General features: G+C 42.3%; 1 protein-coding gene across 3 annotated transcripts in view; it reads right to left on the bottom strand.

Moving 5' to 3' along the window:
- Positions 1-27,228, bottom strand: part of slc10a7 (solute carrier family 10 member 7) — a 428,780-nt gene extending 401,552 nt beyond the window's left edge. The window contains exons 1-4 of one of the 3 annotated variants that reach the window (XM_086011344.1): positions 26,786-27,228; positions 23,109-23,191; positions 16,898-17,034; positions 14,350-14,425 (exon numbers count right to left, since the gene is read on the bottom strand). In XM_086011344.1, the coding sequence (XP_085867470.1) occupies positions 14,350-14,425; positions 16,898-17,034; positions 23,109-23,191; positions 26,786-26,885 (396 nt within the window). In that variant the 5' untranslated portion in view covers positions 26,886-27,228. Of the gene's footprint in view, positions 1-14,349; positions 14,426-16,897; positions 17,035-18,146; positions 18,229-23,108; positions 23,194-26,785 lie in introns of those variants that run through there. The other 2 variants (XM_086011337.1, XM_086011355.1) reach the window with 2 other exon arrangements.
- Positions 27,229-27,916: the final 688 nt, after the last annotated feature.

Here is a 27,916-nt window from a genome sequence, read left to right as displayed (position 1 = left end):
TCAATTTTTATCCCATCCAGTATCTCAACTAGCTCCTCTTTCACTATGACTTCGGCAGCATCTTCTTCCTTGGTAAAGACAGATGCAAAGTATTCATTTAGTACCTCAGCCATGCCCTCTACCTCCACACATAGGTCTCCTTTTTGTTCCCTAATCGGCCCCACCCCTCCTCTTACTACCCATTTACTATTTATATGCCTATATAAAAGACTTTTGGCTTCCCTTTTATGTTAGCTGCCAATCTATTCTCACTTTCTCTTTGCCCCTCTTATTTCCTTTTTCACTTCCCCTCTGAACTTTCAATATTCAGCCTGGTTCTCACTTGTATTCTCAACCGGACGTCTGTCATACACCACCTTTTTCTGCTTCATCTTACTTTCTACCTCTTTCGTCATCCAGGAAGCTCTGACTTTGGTTGCACTACCTTTCCCCTCGTGGGAATGTACCTCTACTGTACCCAAACCATCTCCTCTTTAAAAGCAGCCCATTGTTCAATTACAGGTTTGCCTGCCAATCTTTGATTCCAATTTACCCGGGCCAGATCTTCTGTCTTCAAAGGAGGACACAAATACCTCCCAGAGATGTCAGGGAACATAGGATCTAATGAGAGGGAGGAACTGAATGAAATCAGTATTTGTAGGGAAATTGACGGGATTGAAGGCCGATAAATCTCCAGGGCCTGATCATCTACATCCTAGGGTACTTAAGGAAGTGGCCCTAAAAATAGTAGAAGCATTGCTGGTCATCTTCCAAAATTCTATAGATTCTGGAACAGCTCCTGTGGTGTATGTAACCTGTTCCACCTTAAGAGAACTACCTTACGAGATGTACTACTTTCTCTTGGCTGCTGTATACTGTAATACCGGTGGTGACCACACCGGTATATAAGTGTTGTGTAGGGATTTGCTGGGCAGTTCAGCCCTGACCTCCGAATAGTAAAGACCTGTTAAAGTTATTCTTGTGGTCTGTGTCCAGTGATTTATAATAAGCATAACCGGGACACACAGACTTAACAGTGGTGACGAGTCCGATCTTACCCTGCGGCAGTTTTACATCCAAGGCAGCTTCGTCCTCAGAACAGGCGTCGAGAAGAGGCATCCGCCCTCATCATCCTGCTGAGCACCATCGCACGGGAGGCATCGAGAACCCGGGTTAAAAAGAAAAATTCTGACCACGAAGCCCTCCATCAGCGACAGGCAGTGATCATCCCTTCTACCACGGTGGTGGGTAAGCCGATCAGCGACACGAGCAGAAAGTCGGCCGTGTTGACTGTGGAGTGGGGGAGGGAAAACGGAGGAAAAAGGGCGGAGAACTCGACCACGGCCGGTGAAAAGGGCCGGGCTGCAATCGAGGCCGAGAGGCGCAGTGACTGGGGCAGCTTAAGGCACGAGAGCCGCGGAGAACTCAAACGCAGCCGGTGTAAAGGACCGGGCTGCATGCGGGGCTGAGAGGTGCAACAGCAGGGGAAGCGTGAATGCCCACGGGAACCGCGGGGGAGTAAAAGCAGCGTCGGGGAATTGAGAACCGCTGGGGAGGCGAGAACGGCAGCAGCACGGCAATCGCCATTGCAGCCAGCGGGGGAAGAAGGCAAACGCGGGAATCCGCCATTGTAGTCGGCGGGGGAAGAAGACAAGCGCGGGGAGCCGCCATTTTGAGAAAAAGAAAAATTTAAAAACTTGCAAGGATGCCTAAACATGGGAACATTAATACCTTTGATAGCGATATCGAAGATTGGACCACGTATGTAGAACGCATGGAAGTTTATCGTAAAGCAAATAAGGTACCAGATGATGAGAAAGCACTAACCTTATTAAGCTCAATGGGTGCGAAGACATACGGGCTATTGAAGCACCTTCTGTCACCAGATAAACCGGCGGATCAGACTTTCGCGAATATTGTTACTGTCCTGAAAAATCATTTAAACCCCACGCCGCTGATGATAGCGGAACGATTTAAATTTTACAGAAGAACGCAGCTGAAAGACGAAAGCAACGCTGAATTTTTAATTGAACTGCGTAAGCTATCAAAGTACTGTCAGTTTGGAACAGGACTAGCAGATGCGCTGAGAGATAAATTTGTGTATGGATTGTTAAAAGAAGGAACACAAAAGCGACTGCTTGAGGAGAATGATCTTACGCTTGATAAAGCTGTCACTATTGCAGCATCGCACGAAGCCGCAGCGAGAGGCACTGCGGAAATGCAGCTACGGTCACCGGAACTCAGCACCAATCAAATGGTCTTGGGTACAGTAAAATGTTATCGTTGTGGAAAGACAACGCACGATCAGAACCAGTGCTGGTTCATAAGTCAGGAATGCAGAAAATGTGGCAGGCTTGGTCACATAGCTAAAGTATGCCGGTCAGGAAAGAAGACCAGCAACAAAAAGTCACCGCAGGAAAAGTACAGAAAGGTACACAAGGTGACAGAGAACAGTTCGAACGAACAGAAGTCAAATTCAGACTCCAGCAGTAATGAACTGGGTCGTCTAAGAGTACACAATGTTGGTAATGAAGCAGACCTCCAAACAATCTGGGTCACACTTCAGATAGCAGGAGTCCAAGTGAAGATGGAATTGGACACTGGATCGGCATTGACGGTCATGAATAAGCAAGATTACAAAAGGTTATTCCCACATATTCCCCTACGGGATACGGGGATTGTATTGAAAACATACACGCGGCAAAGAGTATACCCCATCGGGAAGATAGAGGTAAAGGTGGTCCACAAGGGCAAAGAAAGCCGAGGAATGGACTTAGATGTGCTACCTGAGCGAGGTCCACCACTACTGGACGGGAGTGGATTAGGAAAATAAATATGGACTGGCATTCCTTAAAAGCACTAACGGTAGATTCCGGTAAAAAAGATGTCAAACCTAAACGATTGTCCATAATATTGGACGATGCTAAAGAGGTGTTCCAACAGGGACTGGGAACACTGAGAGGAATTACGGCAAACATCAAGGTTGAAGAACATGCAAACCCGAAATTTTTCAAAGCCAGACCGGTACCTTATGCAATACGACCTGCTGTGGAAGCTGAGCTGGAAGGGCTAGAACGTTCAGGAGTACTGTCCAAGGTAGACTGGAGTGAGTGGGCCACGCCCATTGTCCCCGTCATGAAGCGTTCATCGAGCAACAAGCCGGGGGAACCGGGGAAGGTTCGCATCTGTGGAGATTTCAAGATCACTGTTAATCCGGTGCTTCACACGGTGCAGTATCCGCTTCCGCGGATTGAGGATATCTTCGCTTCGTTGTCTGGCGGGAAACACTTCACCAAGATAGACCTGGCGCAGGCGTGCTTACAGATGGAAGTTGAGGAAGAGTCACGCCAGTATCTCACGATCAACACGCATAGAGGCTTGTACCGGTATAATAGACTGGTTTTTGGAGTGGCATCGGCTCCAGCAATTTGGCAGAGGGCCATGGAGCAGGTATTACAGGGAATTCCAGGCACACAATGTTACCTGGACGATATTCTGATTACAGGAGATGATGACGAGGAACACCTTGCAAATTTGGAACTGGTGCTCACCAGATTGAAAGAATATGGACTTTGAGTTAATCGCCAGAAATGTGAGTTCTTTCAGAAGCGGATCTCGTACTGTGGTCATGTCATTGACCAGGAGGGGCTTCATAAGTCTCCTGACAAGATCGAAGCTGTTGTGAAGGCTCCCGCTCCGGATAATGTATCCCAGTTAAGGTCGTTCCTAGGGTTGATTAACTATTACCATAAGTTTCTGCCAAATTTATCCACGGTGCTGCACCCGCTGAACGCTCTTTTGCAGAAGGGAGTACCATGGAAGTGAGGCGAGGACTGTAAGAGGGCCTTTCGCAAAAGCAAGGCATTGATCACCTCAGAGGAAGTGTTGGCTCACTTCAACCCAACGCTGCCTATTCGTTTGGCTTGTGATGCTTCTCCATATGGTATTGGGGCAGTACTCTCACACAAGTTGCCAAATGGCCTGGAGAGGCCAGTTGCGTTCGCATCCAGATCATTGACCTCCGCTGAGCGCAACTATGCTCAGATAGATAGGGAGGCTCTCAGCCTTGTGTGGGGAGTAAAGAAGTTTAATCATTACCTGCAGGGCCAAAAGTTTACGCTTCTGACAGACCACCAGCCGTTGGTATCCATTTTTAACCCTAAGAAGGGTGTTTCGGTGATGACAGCACAGAGACTCCAGAGATGGTCCCTTTTCCTAGGGGCACATCAATATCAGATCAAATTCAAAGGTACAAAGCAGCATGGTAATGCTGATGGGTTGTCGCGCCTGCCACTACCTACAGAGGAAGAGGCACCGACGGTTGACCCTGTTGAGTTATTTCACTCGATCATCATCGAATGTTTACCAGTCACCAATGCAAGTATTGAAAGAGAAACCAGGAACGACCCGACACTGTCCCGGGTCTACGAAGTGACAGTGAAGGGATGGCCAGCACATGGTAATCCACTGTTACCGGCATTCTCAGCAAGATGAGAACAGCTGTCCGTCTGTCAAGGAACATTGATGTATGGAACAAGGGTGATTATTCCTCCTAAGTTAAGAGAGAGAGTTCTAAAGGAACTGCATGAAGGTCATCTGGGGGGAGTCAAGATGAAAAGCCTTGCTAGGGCTTATGTGTGGTGGCCGGGTATTGACCAACAGATAGAGGATCTGACGAAAAGCTGCTCAGGGTGCCAAAAAGTGCAAAATGCACCTCCGATTGCACCGCTGCATCCATGGGAATGGCCTTCAACCCCATGGCAACGTGTACATATTGACTTTGCTGGTCCATTCATGGACTCCATGTTTTTAATTGCGGTGGACGCACATTCTAAATGGCCAGAAGTGATTAAGATGACTACCACTACCTCGGAAAAGACGATCGCGGTGCTAAGAACGATATTTGCAAGAAATGGATTGCCAGAACAAATATGTTCAGACAACGGACCGCAGTTCGTGTCAGAAGGATTCCAGAAATTCATGAAGAAGAATGGGGTGAAACATTATACCTCTGCCCCATATCATCCGGCTACAAACGGGTTGGCCGAGAGATTTGTACAAACGTTCAAAAAAGCAATAAAGGCCATGAGCGAAGATCAGATTCCACTACAACACAAGGTGGACAAATTCCTACTGGCATATCGAAACGCCACTCATGCAGTGACAAACCAAAGTCCTGCCATGATGTTCTACAACAGGAGGTTGCGGTCCAGGTTGGACTTGTTAAAACCAAATGTGCGGAGGGAAGTTGAAAACAAACAGTTCCAGCATATAAATAACAAGACCACTCGGAGTTTCGAAATAGGACAACCAGTGTTAGCCCGGGACTATAAAAACGAGAAATGGCAATCTGGAACAATTCGAGCCAGACAAGGACCCCTGATGTACACGGTAGATATTGGTGAAAATGTAATACGGCGTCATGCTGACCAACTGGTAGAATCGAGAACAAGGGTCGAACCCATGGTTACGGCAGAGACAACCGTGGAAGAAGTTAGTGAACCTGAAGCATCTACCTCAGAAGTGAATGTACCTGATGATGATGTCCAATCCATAAGAGACCAACTAGATGAGTCACCCCAGCAACGAGAATCAGAGACCCCTGAAAGGCGTTATCCAACTCGAATCAGGAGGCCTCCTCAGAGACTGAATCTTTGAACTGTTGTGCATGAAGTTGTATATATATATATATATGTTATTATGTTATGTTAAATGGGGATATAACTGTTAAGCTAAAAAGGGAGGATTGTGGTGTATGTAACCTGTTCCACCTTAAGAGAACTACCTTAAGAGATGTACTACTTTCTCTTGGCTGCTGTATACTGTAATATCGGTGGTGACCACACCGGTATATAAGTGTTGTGTACGGATTTGCTGGGCAGTTCAGCCCTGACCTCCGAATAGTAAAGACCTGTTAAAGTTATTCTTGTGGTCTGTGTCCAGTGATTTATAATAAGCATAACTGGGACACACAGACTTAACAGCTCCCATGGATTGGAGGGTAGCTAATGTTACCCCACTATTCAAAAAAGGTGGTAGAGAGAAAACGGCGAATTATAGACCGGTAAGCCTGACATCGGTAGTGGGGAAAATGCTAGAGTCCATTATAAAAGATGTAATAGCAGAGCACTTGGAAAACAGTGACAGGATCGGACAAAGTCAACATGGATTTACAAAAGGTAAATCGTGCTTGACTAATCTACTGGAATTTTTTGAGGGTGTAACTGGTAAAATAGATAAGGGAGAACCAGTGGATGTGGTGTATTTGGACTTTCAGAAGGCTTTCGATAAGGTCCCGCATAAGAGATTAGCGTGTAAAGTTAAGGCACATGGGATTGGGGGCAAGGTACTGACTTGCATAGAGAACTGGTTGGCAAACAGGAAGCAAGGAGTTGGAATAAATGGGTCTTTTTCCGAGTGGCAGGCACTAGTGGGGTACCGCAGGGATTGGTCCTAGGACCACAGCTATTCACAATATATATTAATGATCTAGACGAGGGAACTAGATGTAATATCTCCAAGTTTGCAGATGACACAAAGCTGGGTGGGCATGTGTGCTGTGAGGAGGATGCAGAGAAACTCCAGTATGATTTGGACAGGTTGGGTGATTGGGAAGATGCAGTATAATGTGGATAAATGCGAGGTTATCCACTTTGGTGGCAAAAACAGGAAGGCAGATTATTATCTGAATGGCAATAGATTGGGAGAAGGGGAAGTGCAACGAGACCTGGGTGTCCTTGTGCACCAGTCGCTGAAGGTCAGCATGCAGGTGCAGCAGGTGGTTAAGGAGGCAAATGGTATGCTGGCCTTCGTAGCGAGAGGGTTCGAGTACAGGAACAAGGATGTCTTGCTGCAGTTGTACAGGGCCTTGGTGAGACCACATCCTGAGTATTGTGTGCAGTTTTGGTCACCTTATCTGAGGAAAGATGTTCTTGCCATGGAGGGAGTGCAGCGAAGATTCACCAGACTGATACCTGGGATGGCAGGAATGATGTATGAGAAGAGATTGGGTCGATTAGGCTTATATTCGCTAGAGTTTAGAAGAATAAGAGGGGATCTCATTGAAACTTATAAAATTCTAACAGGACGAGACAGACTAGATGCAGGAAGTATGTTCCCGATGGCGGGGGAGTCCAGAACCAGGTGTCACAGTCTAAGGATAAGGGGTAAGCCATTTAGGACAGAGATGCGGAGGAATTTCTTCACCCAGAGAGTGGTGAACCTGTGGAATTCTCTACCACAGAAGGTAGTTGAGGCCAATTCATTAAATATATTCAAGAAGGAGTTAGATATATTTCTTAAGGCTAAAGGGATCAAGGGATATGGGGAGAAGGCAGAGACAGGGTACTGAGTTTGGATGATCAGCCATGATCTCATTGAATGGCGGATCAGGCTCGAGGGACCGAATGGCCTACTCCTGCTCCAAACTTCTATGTTTCTATGTTTCATTCTCAACCCACTGAAATTTGCCGTGCTCCAATTAAGTATTTTTATTCTAGATTGCTCCCTGTCCTTTTCCATAGCTAATCTAAACCTTATGAATCTGTGATCACTGTTACCTAAATGTTCCCGACTGACACTTGCTCCACTTGACCCACCTCATTCCCCAGAACCAGATCCAGCAATGCCTCCTTCCACGTTGGGCCATAAAATTACTGATCAAGAAAGGTCTCCTGAACACACTTCAGAAATTCTCCCCCATCTGTGCCCTTTACACTATTACTACCCCAGTCAATATTAGGATAGTTGAAGTCCCCCATTATCACTACTCTATAGTTCTTGCATCTCTCTGTAATTTCCCTGCAAATTTGCTCCTCTATATCCTTCCCACTACTTGGTGACCTATAGAATACACCTAGTAGTGTAATGGCACCTCTATTGTTTCTTAGTTTTATAGATTTATTAACTAAACACTAGGAAGACAAAACCCATTGTCTTTGGTCCCCGCCATAAACTCCGTTCCCTAGCCACTGACTACATCCCTCTCCCTGGCAACTTTGTCAGGCTGAACCAGACCATTCGCAACCTTGGTGTTATATTTGACCCCGAGATGAGCTTCCGACCACATATCTGCGCCATCACCAAGAGCGCCTACTTCCACCTCCGTAACATCGCCCGACTCCACCCCGCCTCAGCTAATCTGCTGCTGAAACCCTCATCCGTGCCTTTGTTACCTCTAGACTCGACTATTTCAACGCACTCCTGGCTGGCCTCCCATTTTCCACCCTCCATCAACTTAAGGTCATCCAAAACTGCTGCCTGTATTTTAACTCGCACCAAGTCCCGGTCACCCATCACCTACACTGGCTCCCGGTCCGGCAATGCCACAATTTAAAAATTCTCATCCTTGTTTTCAACTCTCTCCATGGTCTCGCACCTCCCTATCTCTAACCTCCTCCAGCCCTACAATCCTCCAAGATCTTTGCGCTCCTCCAATTCTAGCCTCTTGCGCATCCCCGATTTCAGTCCCTCCACCATTGGCGGCTTCAAGCTCAGTTCCAGAGCTTGGAACTGAGCTTGACGCAGTCATTGTTAATGGTTCTCTTTGTTAAGGTGCCTCTGCTCTTACTTTCAAAACCGCTATCATTACTCGCTTTCCTCAAAAAGCCCACCCTTGACCCATCTGTGTTCTCAAATTACATCCTTTTCTACCCTCCAAGGTCCTCGAATGTGTCATTGCCTTCCAGCCGTCGCTCCCAAAACTCACTGTTCAAATCTCTTCACTGCAGCTTCTGTACTGCGCACATCACACAGCCAAATAAATAAATAAAATAGGTAAAGGGGATAAAGGAACAGATGCTGAGATATTGTGGGAAAGTTAGGAGAGGTGAACAAAAGCATTGTTGAAAAGATGGGTTTCAAGAAAGCTTTTAAAAGCAGAGGCAGAAATGAAAGGATTTAGGGAGGATGTTTCAAAGTGTAGTGTTGAGGCAACTGAAGGCTCTGCAACCAAGGATAGGTTGTGAGGCAGGAATGCAGAAAGGCTAGAGTTAGAGAATTAAAGCATGCAGGAGAGGATATATGGCTGAAAGAGGTTTCTGAGATAGACTGGGGTGAAGCCATGAAGCAATTTGAAGATGACAGCAAGAATTTAAAATTCAATGCATTGGGGGACAGGGTGCCACCATAGGTTAGTGAAGACATCCTTTGTGACTTTGACCGTGGTGCATTATCTCTCCTTTTCCTCTCAGCAGTGTTTGATAGGATCAATCACACTATCCTCCTTAATCATCGCTCCCATGGTTCCATTCCTACCTGTCCGAAAGCAACTAGCTCATCGCCAGTGTATTCAGCTCTGGAGTTCTTCAAGCATCAATCCTTAGCTCTCTTTTCTTTCTCTCTACAGGCTGCCCCTTGGAAATATCATCCATAAATATGGGGTCAGCTTCCATATGCTGATAACACTCATGAGGTGTCAAAATTTCTTCCAAATAAACACTTGGAGGGCTGCAACCATCATTTTGGCCCTCACGATACATTCCACTCCTTTTCCACTGACTTGCTCTTCCTCTTTGACCACACACTCAGCCTGAGCCAGACCATGCAAAATCTTGGCCTCTTGTTTGTCCAGAAATTCCCACATTCTATTCATCACCAAGACTGCCTCCACCCCACCTAATCTTCCACTGCTGAATTCCTTATCCACACTTTTGACACCTTAGATGTGATTTTGCCAATATCCTTTGCCAGCCTCCCAGTGTCTCAAATTTAAACTTTTCCAAAAATCAGCCACCTCTATCCTATCCCATTCTATAATCCTACTGCCCCATCCCTCACCCCCACATGTTCAATGGCCTAAATTAGCTTCCTGTCCTCTAATGCATTGAATTTAAAACTTCTCTCCTAGTCTTCAAATCCATCCATAGCCTTGCCACACCCTGCTTCAAAGACATCCTCAAACCTATCTCCTCTCCCGCATCCTTCAGACCACTGACTCTGGGCTCTGTGCATCTCTCCCTCCCTTCATCTTACCATGATTGCAGGGCCTTCAGCCACCTCAACCTTACAATCTGGAGCTCCTTCCTTAAATGCCTCCACTTCCTTCCCTGCCAGTCAATAGTTACAGGGGGTCCCACACACAAAAAATATTTCAAAACCACTGTCCAATGTAAAACTTAAAAGTTAGTATCAAATGATTAATTAGACTACAAGGAATGGTTTAAGCAGAATTAGGAATCTACATTTTGTAAGTACAAGGCATTAGAAGAGTACATTTTGTAAGAACAGGCCAGTAAAATCATGACATTGCTGCAGTGATTTGACTGTCCCAACATCTTTTCTTTAAAAACAACAAATGCAAACTACAGCTAGAAATTTAGAAGGAAAGAATATTTCACAAAAAAAGCACACTGTATTGATTCTCCACAACAAAAAGTAGGGAAAGAAAGCACAGACATGCAAATGTAATTGTAAACTGAATGAGCTCCTAACTTCCAAAATACTGTATGTGTATGTTATGAGGCCCATACTGTAAAAGCTACAGGTCTTTCAGTCCCCAAAAGTGCTATTCAAAGACACTGTCTGATGGATAGTGTCTTCTATGAAACGGGTTTGGACAGTCTCAATACAATTTCAAGTGGGTGTGGGCCCCTAATGAGGCACTAATTGTCAATCTCACTCAGAGGCCATAAGATGGCTGCTGTGAGAAATGGAAAAATGTCTTACTGATGTAGTAAGGAATTTTTTTATGAGGTTGCGATTGAGGCACACAGTGGGGTGCAGAAGTTCAAACTTTAATCTGCAGCTGGAAATGCTTGACTGAAACACTCACTGGGTGACCAATTTACATGAGTAAAAGTGACCTCGTGTCTTCTGACTATAATGTCAAACCAAATTTTGTGTATTTTCTGTAACATGTGGAGAAAACAAAATGTAGATTTGGCCATTGTTGACAAATGGTATGCATAGGTATTTGTTGCTGCTACAAACTTGGATGTATTGGGCACATGTGCATACCTAGCTATTGCATTCCAATCCCCAGAACGGATATCCATCAACTTGGTGAGTAATAAAGTTATTTTTTAAATGTTTTCTAATATAATTAGATTTGCATAATATCAAATGCTTGGGCATTAGCCATCATTATTTTCTTTACAGCTTAGTTGTAAACATCCATTTAGTACAAAGCATGTGGGGTAGGTGCACTGAAGTGATTTAGGGCATGGGCCTTCCCTTTAGCAGAGATTCTTCAGCATGGGATTTGTTGTTAAGTCTGGTTAATAGCTCTGAACTATGGCCATATCTAAGCAGTGCCAACTGGATCGAGAAACAAATATATACCACCTATTGACTGAATATAGTACTTTTCAATAATTCATGCTAATTGAAGTCAGCAAGTCACATCAATAGCACTAGAAATTAGAGTAGTGCTCACTGACATCAGAAACATTTCTACATAAAACCAACAAAAAGTATACCTCAGAGTAATTTTAATACCTGTATAATGTACTGGCTCACTATATTAATTGCAACACACTTTTTTGGGAGGAAGGAGACATAGATCTTTCAATATTGAAGTACTTGCCCACATGAACAGTCATTAAAACATTGTTTGGGATATTAGGTTGCAACATCTTCTACACGAGGAAATGTTTTCCATTTTCTAAACAAGAAAGCCATTTAAATGACTAATGTAACAGATCTGTGTTCAGCCAACTCTCGTAACAAAAGCACAGATGAGGGTTTCAGCAGCGGATGAGCGGAGGTGGGGCGGATTTGGGCGATGTTACAGAGGTGGAAGTAGGCAGTTTTAGTGATGGAGCGGGTGTGTGGTCGGAAGCTTATCTCGGGATCAAATATGACACCAAGGTTGCAAACAGTCAGGTTCAGCCTTGGTCAGTGGCCAGGGAGAAGGATGGAGTCAGTGGCTAGGGAACAGAGTTTGTGGCAGGGACTGAAGACAATGGCTTCGGTCTTCCCAATATTTAGGTCGAGGAAATTTCTCCTCATACAGTACTGGATGCCAGACAAGCAGTTTGACAATTTAGCGACAGTGGAGGAGTCGCGAGAAGTGGAGGTGAGGTAGAGCTGGGTGTCGTCAGCGTACATGTGGAACCTGATGTTGTGTTTTCAGATGATGTCGCCGAGGGGCATCATGTAGATGAGAAATAGGAGGGGGCCAAGTATAGAACCTTGGGGGACACCAGAAGTAATGGTGTGGGAGCAGGAAGAGAAGCCATTGCAGGTGATTCTCTGGCTATGACTGGATAGATAAGATTGGAACCAGGCGGGGGCAATCCCACTCAGCTGGATGATGGAGAGAGGCATTGGATGAGGATGGTGTGGTCAACCGTGTCAAAGGCTACAGAAAGGTTGAGAAGGATGAGGAGGGATAGTTTACCACAGTCACATAGGATGCAATTTGTGACTTTAATAAGAGCCATTTCGGTACAGTGGTAGGGCAGAAACCTGATTGACAGGGTTCACATATTGAGTTGTGGGAAAGATTTGAGGCGACAACGCGTTGCAAGATTTTGGAGAGGAAAGGGAGGTTGGAGATGGGGCAGTAATTTGCAAGGACAGGGGTCAAGGTATGTTTCTTGAGGAGAGGGGTGATAATGGATGATTTGGAGCAGAAGGTGACAGTACCTGAGGAGAGAACCTCATCGCATTTAAAAGTACTTGGATATGCACTTGACATGCTGTAACCTACAAGGCTATGGACCAAGAGCTGGAAAGTGGGATTATGCTGGATAGCTCTTTTTTGACCGGCCCAGACATGATAGGCCAAATGGCCTCCTTCTGTGCGTAAATTTCTATGATTGATGTATAAAGTTGGATTGGAAAGTTTGCTTTCTGGTGGCTTTTATTTCAGCTTTGTGGCCAAGAGGATGCTGTGATGGTCAGTAACAGAGGAAAGGTAAGGTGTGGGACAATGTTGAAAGGCAAATTGGAGTTGTGGTCACTGGTACTGCAGGCGGATGATTCCATCCCGGATAGCCTGGCCAGAAAGGGGCTGTCTGGGTTGCTTCCTTCCTTCGGCTTTGTCCTCTTCCCTCTGCGAGCAAATGCTGGAAATTTGAAATAAAAGCAAAAAATGCTAGAAATACTCAGCTGGTTAGGCAGTATCTCGACCTGAGATGTGAACTCTGTTTCTCTCTCCACGGATGCTACCTGACCTGTTGAGCATTTCCAGCATTTTCTGTCTTCTCATAGGCCTTCCTTTACCATCCGAGGTCTTGCAAGCATCCAGCAGCACTCTCGGCATACTTTTTTTTTTAAACATCTATTGCACCAAGCCATTACTTCAATAAAATATTAAAAATCCAGTCCAAAAGCTTAAATGCAAACTTACCTGAAAGATGTGTGTGTCCCTTTAAGAAGTGCTGACGGCGTCTCTGTAAGTCTGCTGCACACTCGCTTTTCAGAGCGAGCTTAGGATCCAGCGCTAAACTCAGTGCAAAGGTCCAAGTTTGCACAGCATGGCATTAAGTCGGCGTGATGTCATGCTCTTCATATTTGCATGTCCAGGGCCAGCGCTGCTACCAGCAGTGCTATGACCCTCACCAAAATGGCGGCCACCAGAGACGGGTGTTAGAGTAGCGGCTGTGATTTTTTTTCCAGGATTCCGGCGCGAACAGGTGGTGGTAAGTAGCCCAATTTTTCCCCTTATGTGTGCACTAGCACCCTGCATTGAATGCATGTTCTGTAGACATGAGGCATGCCCAGTTTTAAAAGAAGATTATTTATCCAGTTTAAAACCATTGGAGACTGGAATAATGATGTGAACAATTGCTCTTCAAACTACTTTCATAATTAGGATCTGACCTGGTCTCTGACGGGTTAGCTGATCTCAGCCAGGGCAGCAGTAGTTGGATCACAATTAACCTCAACAACCCTAAACTATGAAGGGGGAAAAGAAAATCAGCCAGACTTCCCACTTCTGATCACTATCACGTATCCTTTGTTGGAAACTGATGTGTGAATAGGTTTTGGCCTGGCTGATTGCTCCCCAAATTTGATTAGCCTGCACAACTCGCTCTCTGTGCTCACACATGAAGAAAGGCAATTTTGGGACAAACAGTACACATGGAAGTATTTCCCATGCGCTTAAAAGGGGAGAAATTTTGAGGGAAAGAGAGAAACTGAGTCAATTGTTGCACAGGTCACAGAGGGTGGACTGAAAGCAGTTGCAATTTTGTTTCACCCTTGTTTTCTTCCTCCTGCTGGTGACACCACCTCATCTTAAAACTGATCATTTTAACCAGGAAGTCAAAACCACAAGTAAAAAGAACAAATTTCAAAATTAACCCTGTATTATAAACTTACTATTGGACAAGTGAAACCAAAAAACACAAATGAATTTATTCACTTCTAGTGAACTTGTCTCTAATATATAAACAAAATGATCAAAACATAAATTACACCCACCTCATTTCCACCAACTGCTTTGGTTAGGATTACAGCAGATGACACAGGAGGAGGCATACAGCCAACAGTCTGCAAACTAAAACATAAGCCCAAAACAACCTTAGAACTGTGGTATTTTTCATATTGTGTTCAATGACAACAAAACATTTACCTATTTTGTATTATTCATGCCAGTCCATCAGTTTGGTGTTGCACCAACTTAAACCCTTAAAGCTCTAGCAGCGTTTCATACCCATTCTGCAAACATCTAACTACAATACTAGATTGTTCTTCAGTGACTTATGGCTCTAAACATATTTTAGATATTTAGTATGTACTCATTACGATCTGCTTGTACATCAGAAATTCCAGGTCAATATTTTAAACTGATATGGAATAAAGTGTCTTCCTCGTATTACAAATCCATTACACACTACAATATTTATTGAATATCCCATTATGAAACTTTGGGCAGGGATTTGAAGTTCAAAATCTGTGGCCAGGTTTTAGAACAGTCAGCATAAGATATGTCAAGTAAATCCTAAACAATATATCTAAAGACTTTAACAATGAGCTAGCCAGCACGATATGGTGACTGACTGACACACACACACACACACACACACACACACACACCTTTATAAACAGTTTGAAGCTGAGCAAAATACCTATTTCTAAAATCTTTATCAAGAATAGATCCCAAAGGTATTAATTAAAAAAAATATAAAAGCCATCTGTCCCAATTATGAATTTAATATTGGTGCCCGAGGCTCCTGGTGGATGTCAACATTAGACTGGACATAGTCCTTCTGGACCTAGCAAAGAACAGGTAAACAGCATTTTGGTCTTTCTTCAATATGTAATATTTTATAATATAATGCTTCAATATGGAAAGTAATAAGGGACAAACAGGAATTAAGAAATGATAGCTTCCAAATGTCTCTTTCAGGTCTCAAGTTCAATTTATTTATATATATTTGGTGCCTTAATATGATGCAGTCAGAGAGAACTACAACAAGATCGATCCAATGAAGGGTCATACCCAAAATAACCTCTTTCTCTCGCAGATGCCTATCATCTAACTGCATTTTCAGCACTTTAATTTTGATTTCCAAAATTAGCATTTTTTAAAAGTAGAATGATAAAAAAGGCTGACGTTGCATGTGATTACTGATGGTACAGAAAAATTGGGGGAAATTGTACTGGGAGGTCAATAGGAGGTAGCCAACACATTTGAACTTCGATGTATAATAAACAGAGCTTCAGTTGGAAGCACTGTTCCATTAAACAAGAAAATCACTATGTGGTGCATCCTCTGTACGGCCTTTTTGAACTCATTCTGAATGTTGTGTTGCAGCACAGCAACTCTTATGTTCCTGGTATAAACACAGAAGACTGGTTTGAGCACTAGCAATCCTTCGACTACTGCTCCAGTCATAATCTATTAGAATAGCTCTTCAATGTTGAAGACAGTGGACGTTGGCATGGAATAGGACATCTTCATTGATGAAACCAAAAGCAATAGATCTCTTTTTTTTCCCCCATAGTCAAACATGACTACAATATTCCGTCACCGGATGCATATAGATTTTATAGAACAGAGAAGTTTCCAACAGCAACAATTGGGGCTGAGCTTTCCCGAGGACACAGAATTTTCTAGCAGCTTTTCTAGTCTTCACTACTTGTTTGTCCTGGCATAGATCAGTTATGATTGCTAAGCCACAGAGTAGAATATTTGTATCTGAAAAGTTTGGGAACTTTACACAGCAAAGCTGGGTCGACAACAGGACATTATTGCCTTTCTTTCTTAGCACCAAGGATGATGCTCATTTGTCCACCCATTATCCATCTGTCCCTATATACTCAAGTAATTTAGCCAGCACAGGAATTTCAGATGGGAAACTAGCCTTGCTTTTGTAGAATAACAAGCAATGCTTTAATTGAGAGCAAATAATATTTAAAAAATTGAAGTTCAATAATAATGTAGCTCTTGTGCACAAGTGGAGCCTGAATGAGCTACTTCAGAAATCTCCTGTCCCCAGAGATATATATCAATGCATAATGCCAAGTCTTGTTTTAGTTACATACGTCAGTGTCCTGGGGGTGGGGCTGGTATTTCTCAATGATTCCAATATGAAACAACATTTCTGTGCTAAATAAGTTCAATACTTTAACAAATTTATTTTATTTACTTCTAACCAAATGGATAAGAACTCAACACCCAAGACTAAATTCTGTCCTATTACAAGGAGCCAAGTGTGAGTAGAAGATTTTCAATATTGCTTTTGTCAGTATTGTACTTCTTCACCCCCATTTCTAATGTTTTACCAAATTAACCTTGTGTTTTTTGGGGATGAGGTCCGGAAGGAAATATTGGATGAATCTTCATGGCAGACTACTGGTCACGTACTTAAAAACTTTTAAAAGTAACAATCACTGGATTTTCTAACCCAAAACTTTTGGTTAGAAAATCGCATATCACAAATAAACAAACTAAAATTACCTATACATCAAGTATTTTAGAAACTGAAATACATCAAACACAGATTTAGGGGCAACAAAAACTTACCCTTTTAAAAGCCATGGGTTTATAGATGTCAGTGCTAATAACTTAAGAAAAAACCAAATAGCAGTCGGGAAAAATCCAAGGGTAAAGATCTGTACAAACATATGAAGTTTTACATGCATCAAAGCACTCGTCAGCTCCTGAAACATAAGGGAGAAAAAAGTGGATCAAATTTTAAAATAATAGCAGATGTTTACACAAAAGTGGGGATAAAACTAAAAATCAGACGTTTTAATTTTTCCATTTTTTTCTCAGAAAATATAACAAACTAAATACTAAAGAAAATCTTCAAATGATCTTCTAGGTTTGTTCTGTCGAGAATACTCATCCTCTCAAACCTATTACATCATAAATATAAAACTCCAGAATACTGCTTTGTTAGTCTTTTAACAGTATAACTAAGGATTTCTTCATATTTCTAATCACCTTATAGCCAGGGTTCATGCCACACACCAGACATTTGAGCACATAATCTAGGTCGAGGGGCTGCTCCACTGTTGAGGTGTCGTCTTTCGAATGAGGCATTAAAACAAGGCCCCATTTTCCCTTTCAGATGAACGTGAAAGATCCCATGACATTGTTTGAAGAGGAGCTGGGTTTTTTTTCAGTATCCTGGCTAATATTTATCCCTCAACCAACATTACTAAAAAAGATTATTTTTATCTCATTGTTATTTGTGGAACTTTGCTGTGCACTGATTGGCTGTTGCGCTTCTCTACATTATAATAGTGTCTACACTTCAAAAGTACTTCACTGCTTTGAAGTGCTTTGGGCATCCTGAGGATGTTAAATGCGCTATATAAATGCAAGTTCTTTCTTTCATTATTCTTTAAAGGGGAAAAAAGCAATGGGCTATATCGCTATGGAAACATGGACAAGAGTGGTGTGATGCCCACTGGTCATTATGTTGTTTCTGGTTTTAGATAAGCATCAGCTTTTTCTAATTTTCCATTTTAGATTAAATGGTAAATATGGTGATTTATTAACATCATAACAATTAGAAAGAACAATCAATCATTTTTATAGCATCTTATCACATATCTGAGAAACATCTCAAAGTGCTAAACAGAGAATGTGTTACATTGAAATGATGAAGTCACCATTGTTAAGTGGACAAATATAGATGTCATAATGCACATAGCAAGCTCCCATCAACAGTAATGAAATGGGGAGGGGGTTCTGGCAGGGTCTCACAGGGGGGGGAGGTCTGGGGCAGATGAGGCTGCAACTTTTCTTATGGGGTCCTACTTACCTTTTGAGCCTCTTCATCCTTCCCAACAGCTGCCAACCTGCCTTTACCTGGTGGGAAAGCCATGGCAGCTTCCCATTCAGGCCTGAATGCAATCAGAGAAATATATATAACTCGATTATATGATTACTTATGTGCTTCATTTTTTTGTAAAATAAATTTGGTTGTTATGAATTTAAGACTATATCTGATGTTACATTCTATTGCTTTCAAAAGCCAGAGTGAGATCTTATGGAAGCATAAGATAAGTCTAGTAGCTACATGTAATTATCAGACAGGTTCATTTTCCCAGGAAAAATGCCTAAAGCTTACCCAGGACTCGAGGCAAGGATAGACACTCTCAAAAGGTATGGGATTAGGGACTCACTCGTGAGAGGGATCTAAGATACGAGAGTCAAATTAATCGGAGATAAGGAGGTTAGAAACTACCCAAAATGTAACCATTTGCTTATTCTAATTCTCAGTTACTGATGTTGTCAGTCTCATAATGTGTTATGGATACCATCTCAAAATTTCCAGTTACTGAAAATAATAAACATAGAAGATAGGAGCAGGAGTAGGCCATTCGGCCCTTCGAGCCTGCTCCGCCATTCAATGAGATCATGGCTGATCATCCAAATTCAGTACCCTGTCCCTGCCTTCTCCCCATATCCCTTGATCCCTTTAGCCTTAAGAAATATATCCAACTCCTTTTTGAATATATTTAATGAACTGACCTCCACCGCCCTCTGTGGCAGAGAATTCCACAGGTTCACCACTCTCTGGGTGAAGAAATTCCTCCTCATTTCAGTCCTAAATGGCTTACCCCTTATCCTTAGACTATGACCCCTGGTTCTGGACTCCCCGGCCATCATAAACATCCTTCCTGCATCTAGTCTGTCCAGGCCTGACAGAATTTTATAAGTTTCGATGAGATCCCCTCTCAATCTTCTAAACTCCAGTGAGTATAAGCCCAATCGACACAATCTCTCCTCATACGTCATTCCTGCCATCCCAGGTATCAGCCTGGTGAATCTTCGCTGCACTCCTTCCATGGCAAGAACATCCTTCCTCAGGTAAGGCGACCAAAACTGCACACAGTACTCAAGGTGCGGTCTCACCAAGGCCCTGTACAACTGTAGCAAGACATCCTTGTTCCTGTACTCGAACCCTCTCGCTACGAAGGCCAACATACCATTTGCCTTCTTAACCGCCTGCTGCACCTGCATGCTTACCTTCAGCGACTGGTGCACAAGAACACCCAGGTCTCTTTGCACTTCCCCTTCTCCCAATCTATTGCCATTCAAATAATAATCTGCCTTCCTGTTTTTGCCACCAAAGTGGATAACCTCACATTTATCCACATTATAGTGCATTTGCCATGTTTCTGCCCAATCACCCAATCTGTCCAAATCGTACTGGAGTTTCACGACATCCTCCTCACAGCTTACCCTCCCACCCAGCTTTGTGTCGTCTGCAAATTTGGAGATTTTACATCCAATTCCCTCGTCCAGATCGTTAATATATATTGTGAACAGCTGGGGTCCTAGGACCGATCCTTGCGGTACCCCACTAGTCACTGCCTGCCACTCGGAAAATGACCCGTTTATTCCAACTCTTTACTTTCTGTCCGCCAACCAGTTCTCTATCCAAGTCAATATCTTGCCCCCAATCCCATATGCCTTAATTTTGCACGCCAATCTCTTATGTGGGACCTTATCGAAAGCCTTCTGAAAGTCCAAATACACCACATCCACTGGTTCTCCCTTATCTATTTTACCAGTTACATCCTCAAAAAATTCCAGTAGATTGAGTTATGCAGTGGCCCTTTCTGCAAACCATTTTCCCCAATGCCACATTTCCCTACATAACAAAAGAGATTGCACTTTAAAGTAAACAGCTGGTTATAAGCACTTTGGGGCAATCCGAGGGCATGATAAGGCACTACTGTATAGAACTGAAAGTTCTTTCTCTTGATTAATTTCCCAGCCTAGTTGAATAACCAAAGCTCTGAGAACAGAGTATAATTCAATCCCCAGAAGGGGAATAGGCTATGTGGAGGAAAATTCTTTGAAGCATTTATACAATAACTGTGTGTAAGTTTAGTGTTTTTTCTCCCCACAATTAGGGTATGAATTGAATTATTACGCATTTGTATCCAGGTATGTGAGGAAACATCATTGCCGCTCCAAGGGCTTGAAAAAAATTGTTTGAATCATGTGATTGGCCAGTTTTGTGGTACTGGTTTGATTCACTGTTATTGGCTCTTGATTCATCATGGCCCGTATTTTCCGATCGCAGGCCTCCCGCGGGCAGAGGCCTGCGATCTGGAAAAATCTGCACCCTTACTTGAGGGCTCCCGGGACGCACACACTTCCGCTCCTGGGCCTCACCAAACTCCAAGTGCGCAGGGCCTATGTATCCCAGAGGCGCATGTAGTTCGCAGCATCCCTGGGATCACGTGGGCCATGGGGAGCCAATCAAAGGGGGGAATCTCCCTTCATACATTTGACAGGAAGACCTGTCAAATATATGAATGGAGATCAATGAAAAAATAGTAAAACTTTAAATAAAAATTTTTTTAAATCACATTTTAAAAATGACTTGAAATTACAATAAATTAAGTATTTTAAACAAAAATTTAATTTTTTTGAAAAAAATTAAGAATAAACTTACCTTTTTTAAAAAAGTATTTTTAAATGATAAATCAGTGAAATTGTTTTTATTTCTTTCTACTCTTATCCTGGTAAAAGCAGGCCTTACGTCTGCTTTTACCAGGCGTAAGAATTGTAAAGGTTTTCTGCAGGCGGAGGGTCTCCAAAAAACGGAACTATCCGCCCGCAGAGGCCCTTCTCCAGGGCAGCTGGAGGATCTGTCAAGAGCATTCTTGACAGATCAGAAATGCCGGTTTTCAGTGCATGCCTGAAAGCAGCATTTCCAATATCCCTACGGGTGGGTACACAGCGCATACCCACCCATAGGGATCGGAATATCCGGCCCCATGTTTCCTACACTGTCTGATGACTGATTTTTGATTGGCTCAAATATCCCAGTGATGAAATGCAAACCAGCAAAGTTAACAGATAGTGGTGAGTGAGCCAATCGTGAATTTTGGCCCTCGAAACATGTGACACTATGCTTGTGCACTAGATGCAAATTTTTAAATTATATAGAGATATATTTGTACTCTTTTAAAGCAGATATCTGAATTTCAAATAAGAATGTTGATCATTGTTGTGTAAAAGAATGTAACGATGATCACAAGTGTGACAAAAATGAAGCAGTTGTCTTGTTTTAACTTTTTGGAGGTGCCTTTAGTTCATTCACTGGTTATAAGGAGTTAAAAAGAAACTACTAACTACAGTAAGGATATTGTCCCAAGCTTAACTCAATACAAATGTTGCAAGTTTCGCTGGTTGCCTGCAAAACTTAAGCAAGGACCCAAGATACTTTGAATAAACATTTATTCAGTTACGGGTATGACAAGAGTTATTTTTGAAGGTGGTCAACAGTTATTTAAATCTAGAAAGTTTCTAACGGTTTTCAAGGATATTTAAAAAGAGTGGTAATTGATCAAATCTAAGTTGGCTTTAAATTTCCAAAAAATACAATTCAGATGGTATGGTTCCCACAGTGCTAAAAAGTACAAGAAATGTATAAAAGTTACCTACAAAGTCAACTTGTATATCTGCCAAAGACAAAGCACAAGAACAAAAATAACAGCTAAAGCTGCTGAGATATGAAGAGGAAGAATGACTCGGGTGGCCCGGTAAGTATAGGTCTTCCTGTGCACTGCTGCTAGTAGCAACTGAGTTTTTTTTGAGTCTGCACATAACCAATGAGATTTTTCTTTAATGACCATGACATCTGACCAAAGTCCTAATGATACAAATGAGTTGGTGGAAGCACTCTGCAATACAAACTGGTAGGGTGCAAATTTGTGCCCACAATTAATTACATAGTGAGTTACCAATAGCAGCCATGTCTTCATGGGGACAACTGAACAGAGGCCAAGCACTTCTCCACGAGAGGGGGAATAGGCAACAGGAAAAAAAAGTAATACACAGCTATTTTCACATATCTACTAGCAGCTGGTTTTACAGCAGTATTGGCACAGATTTGAGAGTACATCACCCTTCATTAGAGACCACATACAACATAGAAAGATCCAATAAATGGAAAGAAAGAACAAACTTGCAGTTATATTATGTCCTCATTGTTGTAATGCAGACAAACTTTGAAGCCAATTTGCACACAGCAAGGTCCCACAAACAGCAATCAGACAAATGACCATATAATCTGATTTAGTGGTGTTGGTTGAGGGATAAATGTTGCCACACTGGGAGGACTCCCCTACTCTTCTTCAAATTGTCCCACAAAATCTTTTATATCTACCCAAGAGGGCAGATGGGGCCTCAGTTTAACGTTTCATCCAAAAGACGGCACCTCTAACAGTGCAGCATTGTCTCAGTATTGCACTCAAGTGTCAGCCTAGATTATCTGCTCAAATTTCTGGAATGGGGCTCGAGACCACGACTTTCTGACAGAGGCCAGTGTGCTACCACTTAGCTAAGGCTGACATCTTGAAGAAACCTTAATAATCATCCTTAAGAAAAGTCTGATAAAACTATTATTGCAACAGATCTTTGAAAATATGCTGCTCCCCAAAAAAATTGATTTTACTATCTATTGAAGTTGGATTCCTATTTTTAAAAAGACAAAAACATTTCCCAAATTAATATTTTAAAATACAAGATAGTAAACTGGATATTGAGTACAGGCACAAACTCCACATTCTAATACCTGGATCCAATTAACTGCCTGCATATAATAGACAAGAATATTACTTTTGGTTTATACAAGATACAATTCATTGAAAATGAAACACAGATATTGCTAGAATTTCTCATCAATGTTGTGGTCGTTTGCCAATATTCTACAAACCTATGTTTTGATTGCATTAGTTTTGAATCATAAAAAGCTTACCTCAGTCTTTAATGAGAGTCCACTGTTTAAAAATATAGTTGAAACAGCAACATAAGTTATAGTAATCTCTGGCCTCAATGGTCCTGTACATTAAAAAAAAGTTAATTATAAAATCTCTCATTCTTCACTTTCCCCTAAATTAGCCATTGTACAGATTTTGTTTTACATTAGTCAGTGACATTTGTAAATAAACGTTAATCTAAAAAATCTTTTAAAAGAATTGACTGTTTTCTAAACGGTAAGTGATTCCACTAGTTTTCATTCTGTAGAATAGTAAGTTAATGAATTATAAAAATAAATGTTTAATTGTAAAAGCACCCATATTTGACGTGTTAAAATTTGCATGAAAACAATGGGCACATTTAGGATTTGAATGGCAATGTTACACAAACTCAAAAAAAAAAATTCAGGACTACAACACTTTTTTTCTCACTTTATACTACAATGAAAGTCTGCATAAAACACACATCTTTTCCCAGTATATAGTGTTAAACAAAATATCGAAATGATTCCAATAAGTGTTAATTTCTAACTCAAAACATCAGAAATCTGTTTTTAAGTTAAAAAAAATTCTTAGAAAAAGGCTCAAATGTATGTAGAAGCATTTTCATTTCTCTTAGGCTAGTTTATTGCTTTAACAATGTTATCTGCTCTCCAGTTTTGTCTTGCACACAAATGAAGTTGAATATTAGTTTTCTCAAATATTTACAAGAATGAATTGAAATGTATAATAAAATAGAATTGCATTAACTCTGTTCTGAATTTCTGTACATGCTTCATCACATTTTCCTATAACAGATTTAGTACTTGTCTTATCAACTAGCCAAATCTAGATTTCTAAAATAATTGCATTTTCATTCAGGACTGCTACTTTTTCAGAAAAAAACTTGAAAACATAAAGCTTGGATCACCACATTTTCAAGAACGAACAAACAAGCTTGCAAATAGCATTTTCACAGTTGTCAAGACCACCATTATTTTTTTGAAGCGCAGTCACTGTTACACACATAATTACAGCAGTCCATTTGCAAACAAGGTTCCACAAGCAGCAAATAAATGAGTGACCAGATAATCTGTTCTTGAAAGTGTTGTTTGAGGGAGGAATGTTGGCCAAGACACCGAGAGAACCCCCTGCTCATTTTAGAATAGTGCCATGGATTCTTTTACATCCAACTAAACAGGCACACAGTTTAACATCTCATCCGAAAGACAGGGGCCCGTAATTTGCGGTAAACGGCGATGCAACAGTGATTGCCGCTGATCTCGAAGAAAGCTGCCCACAGAGATCTCGCGATCTTGTGGCAAAAAATGTAGGTTTCAATGTGCAATTGATTGTAGCGCTGTCAATAGGGGATTCCTAGCGCAATGCTGCAGTGACATCATCAAGCTGTCTAAAAAATTTCACAGACAGCAAGCCAAGAAATGAAAAGCTGCACTTTTAAAAAAAGTTACAGAGCGAAATAAAGATTGGGACATACACATGGGGTTAACGTAGAAGCTGAAATATCATGAACAAACTTTAAAAAAAAATCTTTTTTTCAAAATTACTATTTTTAATCAGAGAAATTTGACATTCCACAAATATAAAAATTAGTTTTTCAGGGACAGAACGGTTGGTTAGCAGTCAATACACTGTTAAAACCCCAGTTACACCTATTCCAACAAGGCTTAACATTTACTGGAGGGACTACTCCCTCCACGACACCCTGGTCCACTCCTCAATCACCCCCAACACGCCCTCCCCTTCCCACGGCACCTTCCCGTGCAAGCACAGGAGATGCAACACCTAACCTTTTACCTCCTCCCTTCCCACTGTCCAGGGCTCCAAACACTCCTTCCAGGTGAAACAGCGATTTACTTGCACTTCTTGTAACTTAGTATACTGTATTTGCTGCTCACGATGCAGTCTCCTCTAGATTGGGGAGACCAAATGCAGATTGGATGACCGCTTTGCGGAACACCTCCATTCAGTCCATAAGCGTGACTCCAAGCTTCCGGTCGCCGGTCACTTTAATTCTCCGCTCCGCTCCCACTCTGACCTCTCGGTCCTCGGCCTCTTACACTGTTCCAGTGAAGCACACTGTTCCAATGAAGCTCAAGGAACAGCACCTCATCTTTCGATTAGGCACTTGACAGCCTTCTGGACTCAACATCGAGTTCAACAATTTCAGACCATAACCTATTTTTTCAGATGGCTCCTGTTGATGATTTTGCTGTACCCATTTACACCTCTTCTGGACTTGTCTTTTGTTTCTTTACTTGTCCCATTGCCATCTCCTTTTACCTTTTGTCATTTAATCTCTCCTGCCTTCCACCCGATCACAGACCTTCCCTTTTGTTCTTTCCTCCCCTCCCTCCTTTCCCTGCACTTGCACTTGCTTAAAATCTGTTACATCTCTAACTTTTTCCAGTTCTGACGAAAGGTCATCAACCTGAAACGTTAACTGTTTCCCTCTCCACAAATGCTGCCTAACCTGCAGGGTATTTCCTGCATTTTCTGTTTTTATTTCAGATTTCCAGCATCCGCAGTATTTTGCTTTTGTATTAACATTTAATTAATACAGTGGAAAAGCGCAAGTTTGTCAGTTCCACTGATTGCTGGCTATAGAGGGGGGGGGGGGGGGGGGTCCACGGCACAGCCTGTGTTGGAGCAGTGAATGACTGACCGCAACTTCCGGATTTCTGTGTTTAGTTGTGCATGCACTAACTCCTGAGGTTACGGTCAGTTTCAGAGAAGTAATGACAGTGAACTCTGACAGTTTGCTGTCATTTCCCCCCGGAAAATCCAGGCCAGGATCATTTTGGCTTTATATTTAGCAAAACAAATGAAAGATGATCAGATGCCAAGAACTATACATAAGATTCTGAACATAGAGGAAAGCACAATAGTATTAAAAATATTAACTAATAGTTTATTGAAGTTGGTAGTTACACTGACTTCTGATAAACTGTATATTCAATGCCTGATCAACATACTGGGAAACACACCATTATTTTTTCTGCTGGTTACAATTGCAGTCCAAAAGAAAGTATGCAAGGTAAAGTTATATCCTGCACATATATCAGGTAGATAAATTAATTTCTCAATAATTATTGTAATACTTATTCTAATAGTAGTTTAATAATTATCAGATCCTGGCAGTTGTACTTGAATTAGGAAATCAACACAATTGCATTTTTCTTTGGAACGTGTTACTGCGGAGAATAACCAGTATGTTAACATATATATTTTAAAACCAGTAAACAAAAGTGCCTCAGAAATGTTAAATATGTTCCACATTTATCTCCGGAGAACATCGAAACCTAGTCATGGCATCCCTTGCAACACAATAAAAATATAAACACCGCCATGTTGGCTGAACATACTGTAGCTAGCTGCATCTTTTCTCAGATTCATGTTTTAATACACCAATTAACATTGCTGTAGCCAAACGCGGAAGTGCGTTTGCAACGTGTCATGTGCAAGGTTTGGGTAGTGTGTGTACAGTACGCACAAGGAAGTAAATCAAAAGCAATGGTCCCTCTACTATCAGGTATCAGAGGAGCGCCATGCATACATACGGGAGTAAATTACTCCCCAAATCTTTTTATCCATACAGGCCTGTGTCGGTTACTGTTCTGCCGTTGGATTGCTGAGACGGGCAGATTCCTCTCCCCTTGCCTTGCGTGAAACTCACCTCCATACACTCCCACAGAAGGCTGCAGTTTGGCGAAGGTGATCGCCAGCACGATGGCCACCAGAAACCACTGCTTCCTCGCACGCTCAAACAGCCCCATACCCCTCGAGCAGACCCGCTACGGCGTCTGCACAAGACAGCAGCCTCTTCGGTGCCTGCACCGTGGATGGAGCCCTCTCCCTTCACTCGCTCCGCACCGTGACGGGCGGCAGCAGCAGCAACGTCAGGGAAAAGAAGGGGCCGGTCAGAGGCGGAGCAAGATGAAGGGACGTAGACATTTTTTAAAATGAGGGCTGGAGGTTTGATTCTCAGCAGTAACATCACACAGATGCTGTAGGAGGCGTTGTTAGTGATTATTTTGTTGGTGGGCGCGCTTGTTGTCTGGTCGGCCGCACCTTCTCTTCGCCCTGGCCTCAGTCGCCCTTATTTTAAACTTAAAAACTCAACGGCCGCTGCGCGTGCGGGGCTCCCGACTCGACCCATCCCCCTCACTCTCAATACAATACAAATCGCTTTATTGGCATGATAAGGTACATCTTATGTTGCCAAAGCATCAAAATACATTTATGGTTGAACACATAAACGCGGTTCCATTCATACAGTGTATAAACAGGTATATCCCTGAGTTTATAAATATATTTTCGCCTTGTTTATATATACTCTTGTCTTAGTTTACTGGTTGTCCCTCTGTTCATGGCAAGCTGTAACATAGTGTGCCGCCAGTGTTACACAGCTTCTCTCCTCCCCCAGTAGGAATGGGAGTTTTTGGTTGTCAGTCAGATTTCTGAATTCAGGGCATATTTGTGAGAATTTTTGATAGAAATTCTCTCTGATGCCCTGATATTTTCCACAGGCTGTGAGGAAGTGTATCTCTGTCTCAACTACTCCCTGACTGCAGTGAGAGCATATCCTGTCTTCTCTTGGCAGCCTGGTCTGCCTGTGTCTGCCTTTTTCGATCGCTAGGCTATGTTCGCTAAGTCTGTACCTTGTCAAGGTTCTTCTCAGTTTGTTATCCTTTACCATGGTCAGGTAATCAGCTATGTTGTATTGTCTGTTTAGGGCCAAGTAGCAATTGAGTTTGCTTTGGGTTTTTGTTGTTTCTGCCCAATATGACAGATATTTTTCCTTTTG

The sequence above is a fragment of the Somniosus microcephalus genome, chromosome 2 (assembly GCF_052327205.1).
Source record: "Somniosus microcephalus isolate GS21.2 chromosome 2, FLI_Smic_1.0, whole genome shotgun sequence".
Lineage (NCBI taxonomy): Eukaryota > Metazoa > Chordata > Chondrichthyes > Squaliformes > Somniosidae > Somniosus > Somniosus microcephalus.
The sequence above is the reverse complement of the archived record's forward strand: the minus strand, read 5'-3'. Positions and strand labels throughout refer to the sequence as shown.